Here is a 22,508-nt window from a genome sequence, read left to right as displayed (position 1 = left end):
TATCCTACAATGCTCAGGACAGTACCCCATCCAACCCCAAAATCCTAACAGTGCTGAGACTAAGAGAGCCTTCTCTGGATCTTCTGTATCAGATGAAATGTGATAAATTTCTTTATAACTTAGTATCAGTCTCTCTCCTAAAATATTTCCCTCTATCAGATAATAAGAATTTTATAACCCACTATATCTCCCCTTTGTTCTTCACTAGCAGCAACTATATTAATCTTTGTGCTTGATCCTTTTTAGGACTCTGATTTTCTGTTTTTATTCTAACGTCGTTGTACCAAGTCTTTTGTTAATACGACAAATTCTTTTTAGAACTGAGAAAAGGATGAATGACTGGATGGGCAGTTGGATGGACAGTGGAATGGATGTCTCAAAGGATGTCTGGATGTATGATGGATGATTGGATGGGGAAAATTTTTTTGAAGAGAAAAATGAAAAAAGAAGGAAAAATGAAATTTTGCTTTGGAAATGAAAAACACTGAAAACAATTGGATGGCTGCCTGTATAACTTTTTAAATATTTGCATGGAATATATTTAAATAAATATTTTTAATTTCAGAGAAAAAATGATCCCTATTCTCTTGCATCCCTGGTGTCCTTCAAAGTTAAGAAGATGCCTTATAAAGATCAGCCAGCAAAACTCCCAGAAGGAAGCATAGCAGTGAGTATCTGAAAAATACAGAGCCACAATAATTTTGTTGAAATAATTATTTTTTAAATCACTGTTCAGCTTGTGTTACATTTAAGTGCTTATTACATTAACTTGAGGAAAGTTTCTTCTCTGGATCACTCTTTTCTTATCTCAGTCTGGAAATTTCTTTGTGCTGCTTGATCAAATTTTTAAACTTTCAGTGTCAATTTCTACTCAAAAAAAAAATCAGTGCAGGACTAATACCACTTTTTCATCAAGCCATTTTGTTTGGAAGAAGTCCAGACAGCAATGATCATTATAATGCAATCCTCCTAATTGTTTAATTTTAAAGACAGCATGGTAAGTGAGGTGGGGAGGTTGGGGGGAAACTCTTCCTTAGGGACAGCTGGATGACCTTAGTCATATCCTTTCTATGCAAAGAACTGTAATTTTCACCCGGAAAAAAAGCACACTATGATCTTCATTTGAATGAAATGTTATTTTAAAATTGAGGCTACTAAACATTACTGACAGGGGTCTATCAGTCACAACACAACTGCTGGAGTCCTCCACAGCTTGGCAAGGCCATGGAGAGCGGACCGGGACACAGGGGGGACCCGGGGACACGGTCACCCAGACCCTGAGTTTACCATGAAGGTGATCACAGCCAGAGCTCTGGGAAAACATATTAAGATTTAAATCTTTGTCTCTGGGTCATTCCATAGATACAAGCCCCACTTGAACCCTGGTCCCCAGGTCTTTGTTACTCGTGGTGCAGCTTGCAGACAGCACCATCTGCATCACCTAGGAAATTGTCAGAAATTCAGAAAGAAGCCTCACTCCAGACCTGCTGAGTCAGGATCTGCATTTTGTCACAATCATCAGGGCCTCGTGTACACAGTACAACTTGAGAGGCACTGCGTTGGATGGTATGTAAGTTGATACTATCATGACGTCTTATCGGTGGAGGTCTTAAAATGTAATTATAAAATTTAATCTTTCCAGCCTGATCTACTTTTAGTAATTTAAATTGGATGAATCCATTGTTTAGTGATTTTCAACCCTGAGTATGCAAAGCATCATCACTCGTGCAACTTTAAAGATACATACATGCTAAGACCTCACCCCAAATATCGGGATTGAGGAGGGCTGGGCTGGGGCCCTGGCACTGTGCTTTAAAAGCACCGAGGGGGCGCCTGGGTGGCTCAGTTGGTTAAGCGTCGGATGCTTCATCTTAGCTCAGGTCTTAATCTCAGGGTTGCGAGTTTAAGCACAGTGTTGGGCTCCACGCTGGGTGTGGAACATACTTAAAAAAAATAAAAGCACTAGGAGTCTCTAGCACGGGGTCAGGCAACACAGGGCAAGACTCACATTTCAAATGTGTTTCAGAAACAAACTGAGGGTTGCTGGAAGGGAAGGGGGTGGGGGATGGGGTAACTGGGTGATGGGCATGAAGGAGAGTACTTGATGCAATGAGCACTGGGTGTTATATGCATCTGACGGATCACTAAACTCTACCTCTGAAACTTATAATACAGTATATGGGTTAATTAATTAATTAAAATTTTTTAAAATTAAATTTAAAAAATAAAAAAATGGGATTATATTATTAAACACACACACATTCTCCTGGGCCTCACCCTGGCTCCACCCACTCTAATTAGGAAACATTCAGGAAATCACGGTACCTCCCTGAGGCTGTTATATTCACCTGAGAGCATTGTTGAGAAGGTTAATAAAGTGATGTCTATGAAGTCCTGCATTACACCTGGAACAAGGTACACTTCAAGCCTCAGTAATAGTAAACCTCCCCAAATGTCTCACCCTCCCTGGCTAAGTCAAGGAAGCCCAACTTGGAAATGTCAAAATATTTTTGTAAGCTTTGGTGGCATTTTAAAGTAAGGACGGCCACATCTTATTTCATTTAGCTTGCCTTTCTTTCCCTCACAAGATGTCTGCTGTAGTTGGATTTACGTTCAACCTAGAAGACAGAGGCTTTGGGTTTTAACACAGAATGTTCATCCAAAGAGGTTCAAAGGCTTGTCTCTCTAAGGGAGATAAATCTGGGTCCCTTTGTTTTCTCTGAGCATGTGTTCCATACCAGAAACATATGTTACAGTCAATCCTGTCAACAGCGTTGGGTCTTTCTGTACTGGCCCCAGGTGATAGCCTGCTGTTCTCAACTCATCTCGATAGACCCACAAAATTATCTGTTACATGTGCTTCCCCATCCCCACCACCCTTGTCACTGCATTTTTTAAAAGCCTTATTATCTGAGGTGGATGATTTACCACATCATTTATGGAAAGGTTATTGGGAAAACATTTAGGAATGAAGGTGCCCTTGGGTCTCCTAATACCTGACCGAGTGGAGATCGGGTTGGTAGAAAGTTTGCCCTGCACTACAGGGAAACGATTTTCCTGTGGCTTGATTTGAGAGGACTGTGCTTTGAGCTAGCTGATGTTTTGTTTTTTTTTTTATAGTGAGTTCTTCTCAAAGGCCATTCTCATCTGGAAAAGAATGCAGCAGAAGGGAATTGCTTTAAGGAGCTCAATCAGTTGGAATAGGTTGAGAATCATAAGAGCTCCAATCCATACTCTGCCAATGGGGAAACCCTCTCAGATACTTCTTTTGTAATGAGACTTGTTTTCCTAGGCTCTTGTGCAGGATGATTAGAGAGTTTGTATTCCCTTGTCAACGTGGTCATGGTTTCAACCATTTCTAGAACCCCATGTGAGCTTCACACACGGAAGAAAAGAGTGCCTCCTATCTGCTACCTGTAGCATGTCTGTGTTTGTAACAAATGAACTCATGAAACGTGACCCTTGCCGTGTTCACAGGTGAGGGAAAGGTGGCCTGGGATGCAAAGGGCTATGATTGAATGTTCAATCATTACAGTGCAGCAAAAAAACAGGATTCGGTTACTTGACCATTTTCTTTGCCTAGCAAGAAACGTTGGCATTTGTATGTCATGCCACTAAAGCTGAATTCCATAATTGACACCCAGGAGGGAATATTATTGTCTAGTATAACTCCAACAGTAGTTATTATAAAAGAGTTCATGAGAATCCTTATTGAAAACCTCCATACAAAAACTGTGACTCCATTTCACTTGTTAGCACAACTTCAAAGCCTTAAAATGGAATTATTATATCAAACAATTGTTTGGAGTTCAAACTGCTTATCTCATAGGGGTTATTTAAATGTTGTTAAAATGTGTGTCCAGCTGGTCCACTTTATGATATCATTTTGTTCTAAATGGCACTGTAGGTAGGGTATCTTGGTACATTCATTTAAAACATTCCTGTGACCCCTATGAAGTATGTTTACACAAGATTTTGTGATACATAAATACAGATGTCAACATTAATTACAGTTGCAAATACAAGGGAGCTTTTTCCTTCTACCTTGGTATTTTGTCAAAATATACAAAAACATATCATAAATGTCAATGATAAAATGTAGGCATATTAAAATTTTATTCATGATCTTTCAACCATAATAAAGAACAACAAGATTTATGACTTGATGAAGGTAAGATTAAATGTTCCCTACTTAGCATCACTTTAAGAAAGTCTAAACCACTTGTAATTTATGGATCTCACGTCCTAAAATTGCAGATAATTATAATAAAGGAATTGTTAAAATGTTATGTAGTTCTCTAAATAGCTGTAGGTTCTTGATACATGAAGATAAACTGAAACAGTTTGTTGATTAGTTGGCACACACTTGAGTTTTTCTCTGTAAATTTTCAGTACTTACTTCGGTTAGTCACCATTACCCTTCTTTCTTAAAGCAGGTGAAATATGTAATCGCTTGTCCATATTCTTAAAGGAAACCTTTAGTTCCCAATATACCCCGCCTTCTGCCTTGGGACCACCTTGTTGATGAATGAATCTTATAAGGAGGGACTTAAGTAAATGGGTAAATCACACCATTGTGTGAGATCATACAAAATGTTCTAGAGCTGTGCAGTCCAGTATGGTGGCCATCAGCCACCTGAGAGGTGGCCACTGTGAGAATGAACTAGTAGTTTTACTTTAACTCATTTAAATGTAAACCTAAAAACTGTTGCTGTATAAGGTGTTTGTCCATTAAATGCAGCTGTGTTTTTTCTCTGAGACTACATTTCACTTTAACCTTTGAAAATCTAGTTTGTTGTTATGTGCTGCAAATATAAAATACACACTGAATTTTAGAGACTTCTTTTAAAAAAAAGAGTTTAAAATGTCATATGTATATTTTTATATCAACTGCATGTTGAAATGATAATAGTTTTGATACTTAGGCTTAAATAAATTATTAAAATTAATCTCATCTTTTTCCTCTTTTTTTAATGTGGATACTGAAAATTCTTTAATTACACATATGGCTTACATTTTATTTCTATTGGACAGCACAGATCTAGAGCAGGGTTACAGAATGTTCCAGCTTGGAGCTGATGATAATACCTGCAGATCTTCAGAGACCATGGGGTATTTAATAAATCTTATTTGAAATGAATGAAAAATTATTACAAAAAAATAGTGCTTAGTCATGAGAAACTGAAAATTAAGACCAATTTTTCTTACTACTAGTTATCCAATGGATAACTAAGTTTCTTGGGGGCTTATCAAAATGAGCTGCAAGACAAACATAAATACTAACAAAGTTCTAGTATTTTCCAACATTTTATTTCTTGGCAAGTTTTCCCAAAACCATTCTGTAATTTCCACAGCACTAATACAAATTTAAATAAGCTTTGGTCTTATAAAAGTGATCAATTTAGTCTTTCCCTAGCAAGCTTGCCTCTGTAGTTCAAGTTTCTAATTTATACAGAGCATTGACTTTTAGGAAAAGCTGGGCTTTACCTGTTTCCACCCATGAATGAAATGCCGCATTGCCATTTATACACATGAATATGTCACATGACTCCCGGATCAATGTGTCCTCAGAAAGACCTCCCTTTCCAAGACACGTACGACTCTTCCAATGATGTGTCACCCTTGACTCTTCATCCACCCCTTTCCAGCAACAACCAATTAGCTCCCCGCACTGGCAATCTGGAGAAATGCTCCGGGGCACTGTTGTTGATTTTCTGTATTTCCACTGTCCTCGGTGTAGTGACTTCTTGACTATGCGGTGCAAAGCCTAAGTAAGTTTAGGAAAACACCAGGGGCCAAGGAAGGTCTTTGCAACTGCTCACATTTTAGATTGAGAAAACTGGGCAGCCTCAGTGCCACATGGATGTCCTAAAGGCAACAGACAAAAGCAGAATACAGGCGCAGGGGGAAAGTTTTCCAGTTTGCTTTCTTTTAAAATTCTTTGTCCTTTCCTCCTGGTTAATTACATATGATGACTTATAGGAAATGTACAAGACATGTATAATCTTAACTTTTAAAATACTCAGAGAAAGGGAATAGCGTGGTATTTTTTAAGTGAGCATAATGTTACTGGGAGCAGACTGATGACCATTTGGGTGATGAGAATTTCAGAATTTGGGAACTGAAAAGGACAGTGGGCATCATCTACTCTCAGACGTTTTTAAGACACTGCTGACAAGATCTTTGGAAGTGATTGCAAATGAAAAGCCAGTAGATTTTGTAATTATACCTAGAAAGCTGTTTTCTGCTTCAGGAGACCCTAATAAGCATATCCTGTTCAATTTAATATTTTAATCCTATTTTCCATCATTGCTGCAAAAAAAAGCCTTCACATATCATTATTAACTCTTTGTAAGTGACCTCCCCTACCTGTTTCTACAGAATGACCAGTTTTTTAGATAATAACATCAAAACCTATAGTAGCCAAAGAGGCAAAGGAACCCAGCAGTGTCACTGGTAGGTTTTCTCCCATCCCACTGCTTTTTACTAACCTAACAATTTGAACAGAACAGTCTGTGGCCCTCTGGCCCTTCTTTCAACTCCTTTAGCTAAATTGGGAGGCAATTTAAGATATTAATTAGGTAAATCAAGACAGGGAAGATGAAGAAGCATGGTTGCTTGTGTTACTGTAAATTACCTATTAGTAAATTTTGGCGATCTCTAACACATGAACTAAACATAGCCTGAAACTATGTTGTTTCCTCAGTGCACTCAGAGCTCAGGGGGAGGAAACAGTTATCAGAAACCTCAGAATTGGGGCACCTGGGCGGCTCAGTCAGGTAAGCATCTGCTTTTGGCTCAGGTCATGATCCCAGGGTCCTCAGCAGGGTGTTGGCTTCTCCCTCTGCTTGCCGCTCCCCCTGCTTGTGCACGCATTCTCTCTCTCTGTCAAATAAATAAATAAAATCAAAAAAAAAGAAAGAAAGAAAAGAAACCTCAGAATTTTCCATGGCTCCAGATTTTCTCTCTCCTGGGTCATTGTAACTGGCCGGTGAGTACATGATCACTACTATCCCTTGTGGTTCCAAAATTCTGAAATTCTCATTATCGAAACTCTAGGCGTCTGCTTCCAGTAATATTAGGACCATTTTGAAAGACCACTTCATGTCCTCCCTCGGAGCACCTTACGGTGAGGATTGAGCACTGACTTCATAGGTGTTACTAGATGTAATTCACCAAGGGAAAGGTATATAAAGAGAGGTGATTCAGAAGTCATCAGTCCCTAGCTTGCTCACACAGCCATATACATGCAGAGGATCAGTGTAGAATAAGTTATGCAGGCTACAGAATCCAGTGGCATCGTGACTGCTTTGAGTCCTTGTGGTGTATTGCTTCATGCACCACGTGCCCTGTCCTTAGATGGCAGCAAGCAGGGTGAGGCTAATCCCAGCATGGTCATGGATGCTGATGTGTTGGATGAAATAGGGACTGCTGGGCAAAGGGAGTTAGCAGGAGAAGGAGGAAGGTATAACCATGAGCAGGTGAAGGCCAGCCTCTTTCTCACTGAGAGCAGGGATCAAGTCACTACTGGTGATGCCTTTGTTTAGTCTGGATGTAAATGATATCTGGGGCTGGAGAATTGAGTGAATTAAGCCATCAGGATGTCCGCCGGATAGAGGAAATGGACCAAGATGAAGGAGCAGTGAAAAGCCAGACAGGCTGAGAAGCACAGAGGCAGGATGCTCCAATGTAGTTAAGAAGGCAGAGGAAAGAGCTGAGCATGGTCAGGGCGCCATACTTGGGTGCAGGCTCTGAAAACACCCATATGTATCCAGTCAGGAAACATTCCAGAGCCACCAACCTTCGCCAGAGTTAGACTTTCTTAGCTGAGACCTGTGATCTTCTTTCCAATATGCTTGGAATGAAAAATCTTTTTATGAAGTCTTCTTTTTCTTGTGTAATTAGTCAAGATCTCAAGCTTTTTACTGACATGATCCTATCAGCAATCCTCTGAGATGTTTGACTACAAGCACTACACAGGTGTGATTAATATAGGTGATTAGGTGATTTTCTAATCTTTTGCACATTCAAGAGTCTGATGGATCCAGTTCAACTCACCTCTCAATGAGGTTAGCTCAGTTCTGTGGAGAAATGTGTGTGGACGGACTTGGCCTTCCAGAGGGTCTACTTTTAGTCATTACTGCCATAAAAGGTCCAGCCCGATTTAAGGTCACTCGTTTCCACCTTGTTGGTTCTCAGTCTTGGTCCACCTCAATTCCATGCCAGGGTTTCTGGGCTGTTCGAAGCCAAACACACACCAGGTGTCTGTAATTAGATCTTCCATCCAACCTGGGGGACCTAAGAATGTGCTGGCTTTTAAGATTCGTTGTCTGAGGGGCGCCTGGTGGCTCAGTTGGTTAAGCGTCTGCCTTCAGCTCAGGTCATGATCCCAGTGTCCTGGGATCGAGCCCCACATCGGGCTTCCTGCTCAGCGGGGGGCCTGCTTCTCCCCCTCCCTCTGCTTCTCCCCCTGCTCATATTCTCTCTCTCTCTCTCTGTATCTCTGTGTCTCAAATGAATAAATTAAAAAACCTTTAAAAAAAAAAAAAGATTCGTTGTCTGAGTGCTGTAGACATTCAAATCTCCCCTGGGATGATTTCAATTATTGTATGGATCTTTTCAGAACTAACCCCCAGCCCCCGTGTTGTATTAGTAATTACTGCTTTATTTCACCCAATAGTTTTCATATTTGAGCTCATTTGCTTTATTTTCCATTTCAGATTAAGACATCAGTTATTTGGACAACCCCAAATGTTTCCTTCTCAATCCCATTATGGGTAATAATACTAGCAATCCTTCTTGGATTATTGGTTCTGGCCATCTTAACGTTAGCTTTATGGAAGGTAAGTTTATTTCTTTTATTTTTCTTGTTGAGTAGAGAGGCCACTGAGGGGATTTACAAGGATACACCTAGAGATTTAAAAAAGACAATGCCAGAGGCATGATTTGGGGATTTTTAACAGTCCAAAAAGCATAACGGGAAAATTGTATCATGTTTGTTTTGGCAACCGTACTATGCCTACATAGCTGACATTTAAGAAGACCAAGAGTGTTTAATGCCGCTTTTATCTTGGGATTTCTTGTAAATAAATACAGAGAGAGTTAGACTTTCTTAGCTGAGACCTGTGATCTTCTTTCTAATATGCTTGGAGTGAAAAATCTTTTTATGAAGTCTTCTTTTTCTTGTGTAATTAGTCAAGATCTCAAGCTTTTTACTGACATGATCCTATCAGCAATCCTCTGAGATGTTTTGTTGCAAGCACTACGCAGGTGCAATTAATATAGTAATTAACTGATACTTGGACTATCAGGCCAAATAGATCGTGCATGTTATATTCTTGAACTTGTTTTTTTTATCTTGCCAATTAGTCCATCTCCATTAGGAAGATTTAATGTGTTTTACTGAAGTTTATTGTAAAAATCTACAATAGGCATTAATTTCTAGCCCCAAAACCAACACGACTGCCAAGTTTCACAGAGCTTTCCACTCCAAAATAGGAACAGTGTCACAATTACATGACTATAAGAGTAATCAATCCAGTCACATCTTAGTTAACCAGTATTGTTGTGGTTCCCCAAAATCATAGTGTATTTTTATTTTAAAACAATATGTGGCTTGCTCAACAAACTGAGAAAACCTTGCCATGTGAGTTAAATATATCTTTCCTTATGATAATGATCATAAGCTGTTCTGTGCCTTCCTGAGTCTACAGAGGCTACTGCATAGTTTACCTTTAGAAATAGACTCTTATATTATTCTGTTATTTATAGTATCTTTGTTTCCATAAATGGTACAACGACATATGGCAATTGACAGAATATGGTACTAGTCCTGCAAAAAAAAAAAAAAAAAAAAAAGACAACTCAATAGTTATCAACGAAACCCGGTGAATTTGGCTTCCAGTGTAAGAAACAATCAATAAGAATTAAGGTTCCAGGTTTCCAGACCAAATACTAATGGAAATTCAGGAGGATGAAGATTCTAGAATCACTTCTTCCTCAAGTTGCTGGTTGGTCTTTGGAAAATCACTAAAATGTCCTGGGATTGAAAGAAATGGCCAATCTACTTTTCCTCTATATGCTATGTGCTCCACAAGTAAGAGCGATATGCAAGCATCTCCTCTCTTTTTCCTAAATTCCATCGCGAGGTAGCCTACAGTACACTTCAGCAGCTGGTACTTCTGCTGCTCCAGAAAGCATGCAGAAAAACAGAGAGGAAGTCTTTGGGCCTTGTGGCTATAATCTCAGGGGAAAAAACGCCAGGTCCGTAAGTGGATTATACAAAACAGGGACATTCCCCCACTACCACGACATGGCAGGAGGAAGGACCCAAACCCTCTGCCCTATGCAACGAATTCCTCTCTGAAGGTAAAGAAGATTCCGCTTTCCCCTCCTAATTTGGAGAATCCGACAGATAATATCCACAGAGCTCCGATTTCCTTAGAAAACACAGAAAGTGAAAATCCTTAGTTTCACTCAGTTCCCAGAACAACTTGATTTTATAGCCCTCTTTTCTCTTGTTCATAGTGTGGATTCTTTGACAGAGCGAGACCCCCCCAAGATGATATGAATGACAGGGAGCAATTGACAGATGAGAAAGCCGTGGAGGCATGAGAAGTAAAAAACCCAAGCTCAAAACACACAAACACTGGTCCTGTTCAAGGAAAAGAAGGAACACAAAGGTTCAGTAAAGGTTTCCCTGTACTTGCCAGTGACCTAGGAAATGGAAGGGCCCCAGAAATATCACTTCATCTATGCTGCACTTTGGAGAAGCTGCCACAGAGCCCAGAGATCCTTCTGGGTGACGTAACGTCCATCCTCAACACTGTGGAAACCATTAGCAATCATGGAAGACGTCTTTTGCTTTAGTCGTTCTGTCTTTGGCAGACACTCTGAAATGGGCACGGGAACTCAAGTTGCTTTCCAGGTAAATCCAACTCAAGTTGCAGAGATGAACTGTCTGAATCACAATCGACTTCGGAAGGTGAACTAGGACCGAACCTTCCAACACTACTGCATCCAACGGAATATTCGACACCTCCCTATGGAAAAGAAATGTTTCTAATGAAGTTATGTCTCAGGGAGACAAGCGTTATGTTGTTGGTACTGTGAAAGTACTTTTGAAACGACAAAGATGATCTTGTAACTGAGGATAAAAATTTATTTATTTATTCTCCATGTCTCTAGGCAGATGTTCTGGTCATCTAGAATATTTGGACATTACAATTTGGTTAGCTGGTTTTTGAAATCACTCACTAACTTTCCTTCTAAGATAACCATCCTGTGCAGATAAATTAACAGAGCTTCTTCAGGATTTAGACAGTGTTAAGGAAAAGCAGACAGTTTCACTTAATACCATACCACCTGCCACCTGAAATCACTTTTATTCACATTTTCTGGGGACTCACATCTGCTTAATTTAGCTTTGCAAAAAGATGTATTTATACTTCCTTTTAGAGAAACAAAAATCTTCCCATTGACTTAATTAGCTAGCAATACACAAATTTCAAGGTACTCCGGAACCTGTCTGGTGGTTAAAAGTAATGGTAAAATTTCTAGAGTCCATTAACAAAAAAGGAATTTTACAATATGGGCGAGCATTATTTTTAATATCTATAAGAAGCAACGCCAATATTTAGCTTGGGATTAAATACCTATTTTCTCTACTGTACCTCAAATTTATATACACAGGGAAGATGTGTTAAGCATACATGGGAAAGAAATATAAAGTTATGCAGATGTGAGATGAACCCAGAAAAGGGATTCCTAAGAATTTTATTTACCATTGTCTATTCTAACTTTACTACTCATTTTTACTGCTAATCTTTATAGTACATACCTTTGGAAAATAATCTTTATTCAAGCTATTCTCCTGTCATTTAAAATTTAACCATCACAAAAAGTTGATGTTTAAGACTCTTGTAAATAATCCATAACCGTGTGTAATGTCATCATTTTTGAAGTAAACCTGACCAGCCAAATTCATATAATCTGCACAATTTTGTATCCTTTTTATGATAATGAAAAATTACTATGAAGAAATCCTGAACAAATTTTATATTTATGTGCAATATTTTACAGACCTATGTATCTAAAGCATGTTTACACTGGCATTAGTTATGTTTTTAATTAATATGCTGAACATTACATTTAATTAATATGCTGAAATAGAGCAAGCGGACAAAATCCTTCAGTTTACAAAGCAGTTGGAAAATTTGTATTCCCGATGTCAACAATCACACTTTATTTGAAAGATGAGCCAAACTCACAGACACTAAATTTTCTGTCATGCCTTGATCTGGAGGCAAGCCATTTGGCTACAGCTGCAGAGCTTCATTGGAAAACAAATGCACGGCACATGGAAGAATACTCTGATGCAGTTCATATTTTTCCCACTTGTGAATTAAATCCTGTCATGGTAGCAGTTTCAGGCGTGTAAGGACTGAAGTCTGGCTCCAGTATGTATGGCTGACTGTGGGTGAGAACTGCAGGTGCCTCAGAGAGTTTGAGGGTCCCACACCAGCCTCTGCGGGTCTTCCATGTTAGTCGTCTAGGTAGAATTCGTTTTACAGGGAGGTGGTTGTCTGTATATGATTGGAAGAGTGCCTGACAGGTTTCTCTGCCCCAAGTAATGCCCTAACTCTTGTCATCGTGCCTGACTTGGGCCAATAGGGATTAGCTCCTCAGGATTTGGGGTCATAAAAGGTCCCTGAGAAAACATACCCATTGCCTTTTAAGCTAACATTTGTGAAGAAACTCAGAACTCCTAGGGCTACATAAAAGTAGAACCCCATGAACCGGGTCACACAGACAGCTGGAGGAAAGTAGAGATGACAGGAACAAGACTGGGACCCAGAAGGATCAAGGTCTGGGGGCTTCCTCACAGTCGCAGCCAAGAGTGGTCCTCTCTAGAGGGATGGGCACTGCTACCTACAGGCACTTGACAGGGGATCACCATGCACACCGTGGCCCCTCTGCCATCTCAGATGTGGAAGCAAATGGAGGAAGGGGGACACCTGAGGTCAGGTGAACCCACCAGTCATCAGTTCCTGAGCATCCCTTCTGCTTGAGGAACACTCTCTATCAATGCACTGAGAGTATCTGCTTCCCATATAGCATCATCAAATGCTTTCATAATTCATGTTGTACCATGCCTCTGTTGGAGTCTATGTATATTTTAGATATCCCTGTTAAAATTCGTGCAGCTGGTTTTGAAGACATGGGGAAAATGGGCAAATCAAATGGGCAAATCATACACTTGGAGGTTTTTATTCAGTAAACAAACAGCATGGACTAGTCGCCACTGAAACCCCACACTTTCAACTCAACTCCTTTCTTTTTCTTCTTTTATTTAAATACATGTGTAGATATCTGTGAAGATTGTCACATACCTATTTACCTTGTCACTAATAAAATGAAAAAATAAAGACACGATGATGTACTTGTGGTTTGTTTTGCACGCAACATAAAACTTTCCCACAATGGCAGAGATCAAAAGTTTCTGTCTTTATGCTTAGATTTTCTATTATTATAAAAACATTTAATGTTGGAAGAAATTTGAAAGAGTGAAAGTACATTTCTTGGGCGCCTGGGTGGCTCAGTCGTTAAGCGTCTGCCTTCGGCTCAGGTCATGATCCCGGCGTCCCGGGATCGAGTCCCACATCGGGCTCCCTGCTCGGCGGGAAGCCTGCTTCTCCCTCTCCCACTCCCCCTGCTTGTGTTCCTGCTCTCGCTATCTCTCTCTCTGTCAAATAAATAAAATCTTAAAAAAAAAAAAAAAAAAAAGAAAATACATTTCTTTGGGATGAGGAGAATGTTCTAAACTTAGATTGTGGTGATGTTTGCAGAACTCCATGAACACACCAAGAAAATATTGAATTGTACACTTTAAATGGGTGAGTTTTATAATATGTGGATTAAATCTCAATAAAGATACTTTTTAAAAATTTTAAGTTACTTCAAATACCTCCACCCTTATACAACTGATTATTTTTCTCTACATTGCATTTCAAATTTTGTCCATATAAAAATCTGAGCTCCTTTATGAAGCTTTTCCCTGTGTCTTCAGCCAACTTGGAGGCTCCCCCTGCACTCCAGTGGCATTTTGTGAATAACTACACTTTTCCATTTGTTTGCATGACTATCTTCAGCTGGACTGACCCTTAATGAGAGCAGGAAACACACATTTTCACCTTGTGTCTCCAGCACCTAGCACCAGTATCTGCTATATAATCAGTAGACATTTCTAAACACTTCTAGAATAAATGAATAAATATACCTATGTGCATAGTAATCACAGGGAACATGTACTTTTGTAATCTGCTTTCATTACAAAGTCCCAGGGTCACACATTTTTACATCCTCCTATTGCTAGTGTCCATACAATGTTATTATAATAGTTACCCAAAGTTCTATTCAATTAGCGGACCATCTTTTGTTTAACCATCCCCCCCTCCCATCAGGAATAGTTGTTCACAGATTCCTATATTAACAATAACGTTAAATTGAACACTTTCATACATGAGGCTTCTTTTGGTTACTTCAATGAATGAACTTCACATGTCTTTGCTTGGTCAAAGCATATGAAGATTTTTGTAGTTCTTAAAAACATATTGCTTCTTACGAGCACTAGATCAATTTGCATTAAACTAAATATATTATTTCCTTCCTAATTCTGTTGGTATTTTAAAATATTTTGGTAATTTCTTTCAAGCAATACTTTAATTCATATTTCACTAGAATTCAGTTATTTGTTGTACACATTTAATTTTGAGTTCTAATATTTATCATTCAATAGAGAGCAATTTACTGGTCATACCCTATAAGGTATTTAAATACCTGTCACTTCTGGGGCACCTGGGTGGCTCAGTTGGTGAAGCATCTGCCTTCAGCTCAGGTCATGATCTTAGGGTCTTGGGATGGAGCCCCTCATTGGGTTCCCTACTCAGCAGGGAGACTTCCTTTCTCCCTCCCCCCACCCCACCGCCACTTATGTTCACACACGCTCGCACTCTCTCTCTCTCTCTCTCAAATAAGTAAATAAAATCTTTTAAATGAATAAATAAAAATAAATAAATAAATAATAAATAAATAAATACCTGCCACTTCTCAGGCCAGTAATCATGAATCCCAATGAGAAGAACCCCATATTTCCATGCTTTCTTTATAGCCTAAAGCAAGCATTAGAATCCTTCACTTCATGTTGTATGTCACTCACACTTCAAAGCCTAAATATATCTAAAGGCTTATGATGGTTCAAGGGTGCCTGTGTTTCCCAGATGAAAAAATGGAAAACCCAATCTGAGATTCGGTCGTATCGGAGCTGACCATCAAAGCACCATCCCAGGACAAACTCGTCTGAGTGAGGCAAGACCACCAGAGCACACAAAGAAGGATCTGTTCCAGGCCAGCCCCACTGGAAAAGCCTGCACATGTTCACAGTGAGGGAAAAAACATCGTACCATGCCTTTTATAGTAGTAAAAGGCTTTGTAGTTGTGTGTAGATGTGTGCAGTGAAATCTCAATCTTCCCAACAAATTCCATTAATATCTTTGTCACTCACAGCCATTTTATATGTAGACAGTCATTTGCATCAATACTTTCTCTTTTTTTAACATATAACGTATTATTTGTTTCAGGGGTATAGGTCTGTGATTCGTCAGTCTTACACAACTCACAGCGTTCACCATAGCACATACCCTCCCCAATGCCCATCACCCAGCCACCCCATCCCTCCCACGCCCCTCCACTCCAGCAACCCTCAGTTTGTTTCCTGAGATGAAAAGTCTCTTATGGTTTGTCTCCCTCTCTGGTTTCATCTTGTTTCATTCTTCCCTCCCTTCCCCTATGATCCTCTGTCTTGTTTCTCAAATTCCTCATATCAGTGAGATCATATGATACTTGTCTTTCTCTGATTGACTTATTTCACTTAGCATAATACCGTCTAGTTTCATCCATGTTATTGCAAATGGCAAGATTTCTTTTTTTTTTTGATGGCTGCATAATATTCCATTGTGTGTGTATATATATATATACAGACACATACATCTATACATACATATATATACATCTTCTTTATCCATTCATCTGTTGATGGACATCTAGGCTCTTTCCATAGTTTGGCTATTGTGGACATTGCTTCTATAAACATTGGGGTACACATGCCCCTTCGGATCACTACATTTGTATCTTTGGGGTAAATATCCAGTAGTGCAATTGCTGGGTCATAGGGTAGCTCTATTTTCAACTTTTTGAGGAACCTCCAAACTGTTTTCCAGAGTGGCTGCACTAGCTTGCATTCCCACCAACAGTGTAGGAGGGTTCCCCTTTCTCTGCATCCTTGCCAACATCTGTCGTTTCCTGACTTGTTAATTTTAGCCTTTCTGACTGGTGTGAGGTGGTATCTCATTGAAGTTTTGATTTGGATTTCCCTGATGCTGAGAGATGTTGAGCACTTTTTCATGTGTCTGTTGGCCATTTGGATGTCTTCTTTCCAGAAATGTCTGTTCATGTCTTCTGCCCATTTCTTGATCAGATCGCATAAATCTTTATAGATTTTGGATATTAGCCCTTTATCTGACATGTCATTTGCAAATATCTTCTCCCATTCTGTCCCTTGTCTTTTGGTTTTGTTGACTGTTTCCTTTGCTGAGCAAAAGCTTTTCATCTTGATGAAGTCCCAGTAGTTCATTTTTGTCCTTGCTTCCCTTGCCTTTGGCAATGTTTCTAGGAAGAAGTTGCTGCAGCTGAGGTTGAAGAGGTTCCTGCCTGTGATCTCCTCAAGGATTTTGATGGATTCCTGTCTGACACTGAGGTCTTTCATCCATTTTGAGTCTATTTTTGTGTGTGGTGTAAGGAAATGGTCCAGTTTCATTCTTCTGCATGTGGCTGTCCAATTGTCCCATTTGTTGAGGAGACTGTCATTTTTCCATTGGACATTCTTTCCTGCTTTGTTGAAGATGAGTTGACCATAGAGTTGAGGGTCCATTTCTGGGCTCTCTATTCTGTTCCATTGATCTATGTGTCTGTTTTTGTGCCAGTACCATACTGTCTTGATGATGACAGCTTTGTAATAGAGCTAGAAGTCCGGAATTGTGATGCCACCAGATTTGCTTTGCTTTTTCAACATTCCTCTGGCTACTCAGGGTCTTTTCTGGTTCCATACAAGTTTTAGGATTATTTGTTCCATTTCTTTGAAAAAAGTTGATGGTATTTTGATAGGGATTGCACTGAATGTGTAGATTGCTCTAGGTAGCATTGACATCTTCACAATATTTGTTCTTCCAAACCATGAGCATGGAACGTTTTTCCATTTCTTTGTATCTTCCTCAATTGCTTTCATAAGTATTCTATAGTTTTCTGAGTACAGATTCTTTGCCTCTTTGGTTAGATTTATTCCTAGGTATCTTATGGTTTGGGGTGCAATTGTAAATGGGATCGACTCCTTAATTTCTCTTTCTTCTGTCTTGTTGTTGGTGTATAGGAATGCCACTGATTTCTATGCATTGATTTTATATCTTGCCATGTTACTGAATTCCTGTATGAGTTCTAGCAGTTTTGGGGTGGAGTTTTTTGGGTTTTCCACATAAAGTATCATATCATCTGCAGAAAGTGAGAGTTTCACTTCTTTGCTGATTCGGATGCCTTTTATTTATTTTTGTTGCCTGATTGTTGAGGCTAGGCCTCCCAATCCCCGCCCCAGAGGAGCCGAGAACTTGGGGCCCCACTCCTCAGTGCGCCCCCAGAGAAAAACAGTCAATCACTCCCGTCTCCCCAGTCTCCAGCCGCACTCCGTGCTCACCCGGCCTGTGACCGAGCGTTTCTATCTCTGGCACCCCACTCGGTGTGGAGTCTCCAAACCCAGCAGATCCCTGCGGTGCGCTCCCGTGCCGCTCCTCCCGGGGGAGGAAGGGGAGTCTCCCCGGATCTGCCACTTGTTGGGTCCCTGCTGGAGGAGCAGTGGCCCGACTGTGCCGCGGATCAGGGTTTATGGCAACCCCGAGCTGAGAGCCTGCGCCTGGGCTCCGTCTCTGCAGCCGGCTTCCCCGCTCCAATACCTGGGAGCTCTGCCGCACTCAGGCACCCCCGGTCTTTCTGTGACCCCGAGGGTCCTGAGACCACACTGTCCCGTGAGGGTTCCACCCCCCACTTAGCCACTGGAGCGACGTCCCTCAGCGGAGCCGACTTCTAAAAGTTCCGATTTTGTGCTCCGCGGCTCTATCACTTGCCAGAAGCGGCGGACGGAGGCCCCTCCCCCACCGTCTATCCTCCCGAATATCGCCTCGGATTCACTTCGCACGTCCTACCTTCCAGAAAGTGGTCGCTTTTCTGTTCAGACAGTTGCTGCTATTCTTTTCTTCGATCTCCTGTTGAGTTCGTAGGTGTTCAGAATGGTTTGATCCTTATCCAGCTGAATTCCTGGGACCAGATGACATCCAGGTCTCCTACTCCTCCGCCATCTTGCTTCTCCCCCAACATCAATACTTTCTAAAATCAGTGCAGAATTCTGTGACAAGGCGGAATTCCCTTAGGAGTCGCACACCTCCTCTGTGAAGTTTGTACCATACTCACAGGGTCCCCCTAGAGGACGCAGCACCCTGGCACCCTCCGGGAGAGCTAAAACATGAAAACCTTGACCTTGTATCCATGAGGTCTGATGTTCTGTGCCCCAAATATAGCAGATTTTCTCCTTCAGAACTCTAATGACGTGAAAAGGTTGATTTCTTTAGCATGAGAAGATTAAAGCATTGCAACTTTAGACTCCGTTGGGAGCTGAGTAAAACCATAACCCCTCAGGGGTGCTGAAGTCAATGACAAGTTCAGAACGGCCAGCATGCGTAAAGCACAATTCTGCTTTGCCATGTTAAACTCTCCCCAACCCCACCCCCAAAATACCATCTGCCTGACACACTGCCTTTTGGAATTGTTTATGAGCAAGTTCTCTGTTATTTATGATTGTTGGCCAAAATCCACATGGAAATGTAGCTTGATACCAGCGCCCCGTGACAATAAAAAGTCTTGCATTTAGCTTCTATCGGCACCATGATATGACACAGTATGAATGTTCTTACTATCTCTGTGCTGTTGCTTATTTTGATTGTGCACTGTGTTGTAGAAACAACCAAGTTATCAGCAAATTGCTGTGCTATCCAACCTGTAGATGGGAATTTTTTTTTTTTTTTTTTTAAAGATTTTATTTATTTATTTGAGAGAGAGAATGAGATAGAGAGAGAGCATGAGAGGGGGGAGGGGGGAGGGTCAGAGGGAGAAGCAGACTCCCCGCTGAGCAGGGAGCCCGATGTAGATGGGAATTTTTTTAAGCAGTAACAGTGGACCTCCCTGGTTTTAAATTTTTGATTTAACTTTTATTCACTTAATTCATTGTAGGATCAGAGCATATTTAATAATTTTTAATTCTATAAGAATTTTTAACTATTAAAAACTCCACGTTTCTTTTCTATATTAGCTTCCTAGGGTTGCCATAACAAAGTACCACAAATTGGATAGCTTAAAACAGCAGAAATTGGGGCACCTGGGTGGCTCAGTCATTAAGCATCTGCTTTCGGCTCAGGTCATGATCCCAGGGTCCTGGGATCGAGCCCCGCGTCAGGCTCCCTGCTCTGCGGGAAGCCTGCTTCTCCCTCTCCCACTCCCCCTGCTTGTGTTCCCTCTCTTGCTGTGTCTCTCTCTGTCAAATAAATAAATAAAATCTTTAAAAAAAAAAAACAGCAGAAATTTACTGTCATGTATTTCTTTAGGCCAGAAGTCTTTAAAGACCCTATCTCCAAATCCAGGCACATCTCAGATAAGGGGAGGTTAGGACTCCAACACAGATTTTTGGGAGGACACAATTCAGATCACAATATCCTCTTTCAAAAATATCTATCATGTAGGACAGTTTGACAAGGTGTCAAAGCACATATGAATTAAAGATAGGCTGAAGATTTTAAAGAGGGTGTCTTTGTATCAGTCTTTTGATTCCTACCCACACAGGTAATATACTAGTGTTGCCAAGTACCGAATAAATGCATACATATTTATGTTTCTCCTCACTGCCTGCCTTCATGCACTATTAGAAGTTAAAACAGTTGCACTTGTCATATAATTTACTCATCTGCTCCGCTTTACAATTTTCTCCCACCACCACCAATACCCACATTCTCATCCCCCACTTTCCTCCTCTCTTGAAATAATCATCTTAGTCTCAGGATTAAGTGGATAGCTGTGAGCTTTGTGATATGAGGCACTAGGTTCCCTGCTGTTTAGAAACAAAGAGTCCGGCTACTGAGTTAGGGAAGCGCAAGGGAAGCTTCTATTGGGGGATGTAGGGCTTGATCCCTAGCTGCCCTGGTCAACACGGTTCTTAAATCTGCAATGACCCAGAGCTGAGAAAAACAGCTACCATCATGGACAACAGAACCAAGAAAATAAAGCAAAGATAACCAGCATTCACTGGACACGTGTTGCATGTGTCACTGAGCCACACACTTGGTGGTAGGAGGGAGTTTACCCCCCCAGAAAAAAGAGAAGAAAGAAAGAAAGAAGGTGGGTCCCTCAGTGCCTGACAATGGACATAAGTCTGGTTTCACAGTTTGGCAAATAGGTCCACTGAGTGGACCGTCTCTTGCTTCTGCTGCACCTATCTGCTCTTCCCACCATCTTCCTTCCCAGTTCTTATCAGGGAATCTCCATCAGCGTGCATGTGGGGTGCTGGATATTTTCCTTTGGCCACTGACCTCTCACCTCACACTCAGTTTCGGGAGTCTGTCCAAGCTGCCAAGCTCCAGGCATCAGCTGCACTGATGGGATTTCATCGCTGAGAAAAGCTGCAGGGATAGGACAAGCCTCAAGCATGCAACGTGAAGAGGATGGCTAATCTGGAGAAAAGAACATCTGGGGGATCATCTGACTGGAAGTCCCTGAAGGACTATTATGAGGAGGAGGAAGTAGAAGTAGGAAGGAGTTGGGATGGAATAGTAAAGGTAATAACATTGGAGGGGCAGCTGGGTGGCTCAGTCAGTCAAGCATCTGCCTTTGGCTCAGGTCATGATCTCGGTGTCCTGGGATCGAGCCCCACATCTGACTCCCTGCTCAGCGGGGAATCTGCTTCTCCCTCCCCTTCCCCTTCTGCTCTGCCTCTCTCTCAAATAGATAAATAAAATCTTGGGGAAAAAAGGTAATAACAGTGGAAATGCATTAAGCTTGCACTCTGTGTCAAGCCCTCTGCTAAGTGCCTTCCACACATTGTTCATTCAATTCTCACAACCAACATATGAGGCAGATACTAGGATTATCCCTGTTTTCTGGATGAATTGAGATCTAGAAGCAGTAAGTAGCTTGATCTACACCATAGTTGGTGGCAGAACTGAGATTCAAACCCAGGTCAGCCTAACTCCAGAAACCAAAACCAAATTAAGAGCACCTATTATATTCCATGTGGAGAGCAGAGAAGGAGCTATTTAAGTAACAGAGTTAAATGGTTTTTCGTGACCTCAATGATCCCTTTTAAATTCTCCCAGAACAGGGCACCCAGGTGGCTCAGTTGGGTGAGCATCTGACTTTGGATCGGGTCATGATCTCAGGGTCCTGGGGTGGAGCCCTGCAATGGGATCCCTGCTCAGCAGGGAGTCTGCTTGTCCCTCTTCTTCTGCCCCTCCCTCTGTCACTCATGCTCTCTCTCTCTCTCTCTCTCAAATAATCTTTAAAAAAATAAAACAAAAAAAGAATAAATTCTCCCAGAACTTATTTTAAATTCTAAATTTTATTTTAATTTTAAATTCTCCCAGAATTTCTTATTATTAAAAATAATAAGGGCTTCTGGGTACGAAAGGGCAGAGCTGAGTCTTCCATCTAGTTATAGAGTCCAGATGAGGACCACAGAACTCCTGTCCTCTTCTACTTTCCAAACTCCCTTTAGGTTCATGCACATGCGGAGACATTCTCAACATCCTTCAACACCTAAAAAGTTAGATGGAAGTTATTTTATTTGCGGAATATATGGATAGAGAAACTCATTCTTTAGGTCATTCGTGAAGATTGAAGCTGACTCCCAAAGCCACAGGGATTTCAGAGTTTGAGAACAGTGTGCTTTAAATAGTTTTCCTCACACTAAAAAGCTACTGGTTAGAAGCCTACATAAGTGGAATAAACTTAGTTTATCAGATCAAAATACTAGACTTTTCCAGTTTCATTTTAGGAAACTGCAATCTCATATAATGTCCTGCCGAGGCCACAAACAATCGCTGTCTAGTGATCTCATTGCTTAGAAGACTAATCTGATGTTTTGTTTCCATCTTTTGGAAACCAGAGGTAATGAAGGATTAACCCCTGGCAAAGAGAACTCCAGTTTAATCCTCAACCTAGGAGGTCTGCTAACTGCATCAGCACCAACGTCTGTTCCTATATAATTCAGGTTCTGTGATGTTGAAATGTTATACTTTATTTTTACATCAAGATGCTATGTGTATACTTGGAAGGACAAATCTCTCGTAACTCACTCCCCTGTTGGA

General features: G+C 40.8%; 1 protein-coding gene across 3 annotated transcripts in view; it reads left to right on the top strand.

The window, feature by feature from the left end:
* ITGA8 (integrin subunit alpha 8) overlaps positions 1–13,425 on the top strand; it is a 179,470-nt gene extending 166,045 nt beyond the window's left edge. For 2 of the 3 annotated variants that reach the window (XM_032425577.1, XM_032425579.1), the window contains 3 exons: positions 566–667; positions 8,721–8,843; positions 10,528–13,425. In XM_032425577.1, the coding sequence (XP_032281468.1) occupies positions 566–667; positions 8,721–8,843; positions 10,528–10,614 (312 nt within the window). In that variant the 3' untranslated portion in view covers positions 10,615–13,425. Of the gene's footprint in view, positions 1–565; positions 668–3,120; positions 4,813–8,720; positions 8,844–10,527 lie in introns of those variants that run through there. The other variant, XM_032425578.1, reaches the window with a different exon arrangement.
* The last annotated feature ends 9,083 nt before the right edge of the window (positions 13,426–22,508 follow it).

Source organism: Phoca vitulina, unplaced genomic scaffold, assembly GCF_004348235.1.
Source record: "Phoca vitulina isolate PV1807 unplaced genomic scaffold, GSC_HSeal_1.0 scaffold33, whole genome shotgun sequence".
NCBI lineage: Eukaryota > Metazoa > Chordata > Mammalia > Carnivora > Phocidae > Phoca > Phoca vitulina.
Note: the sequence above shows the minus strand (reverse complement) of the source record. Positions and strands in the feature narration are given on the sequence as shown.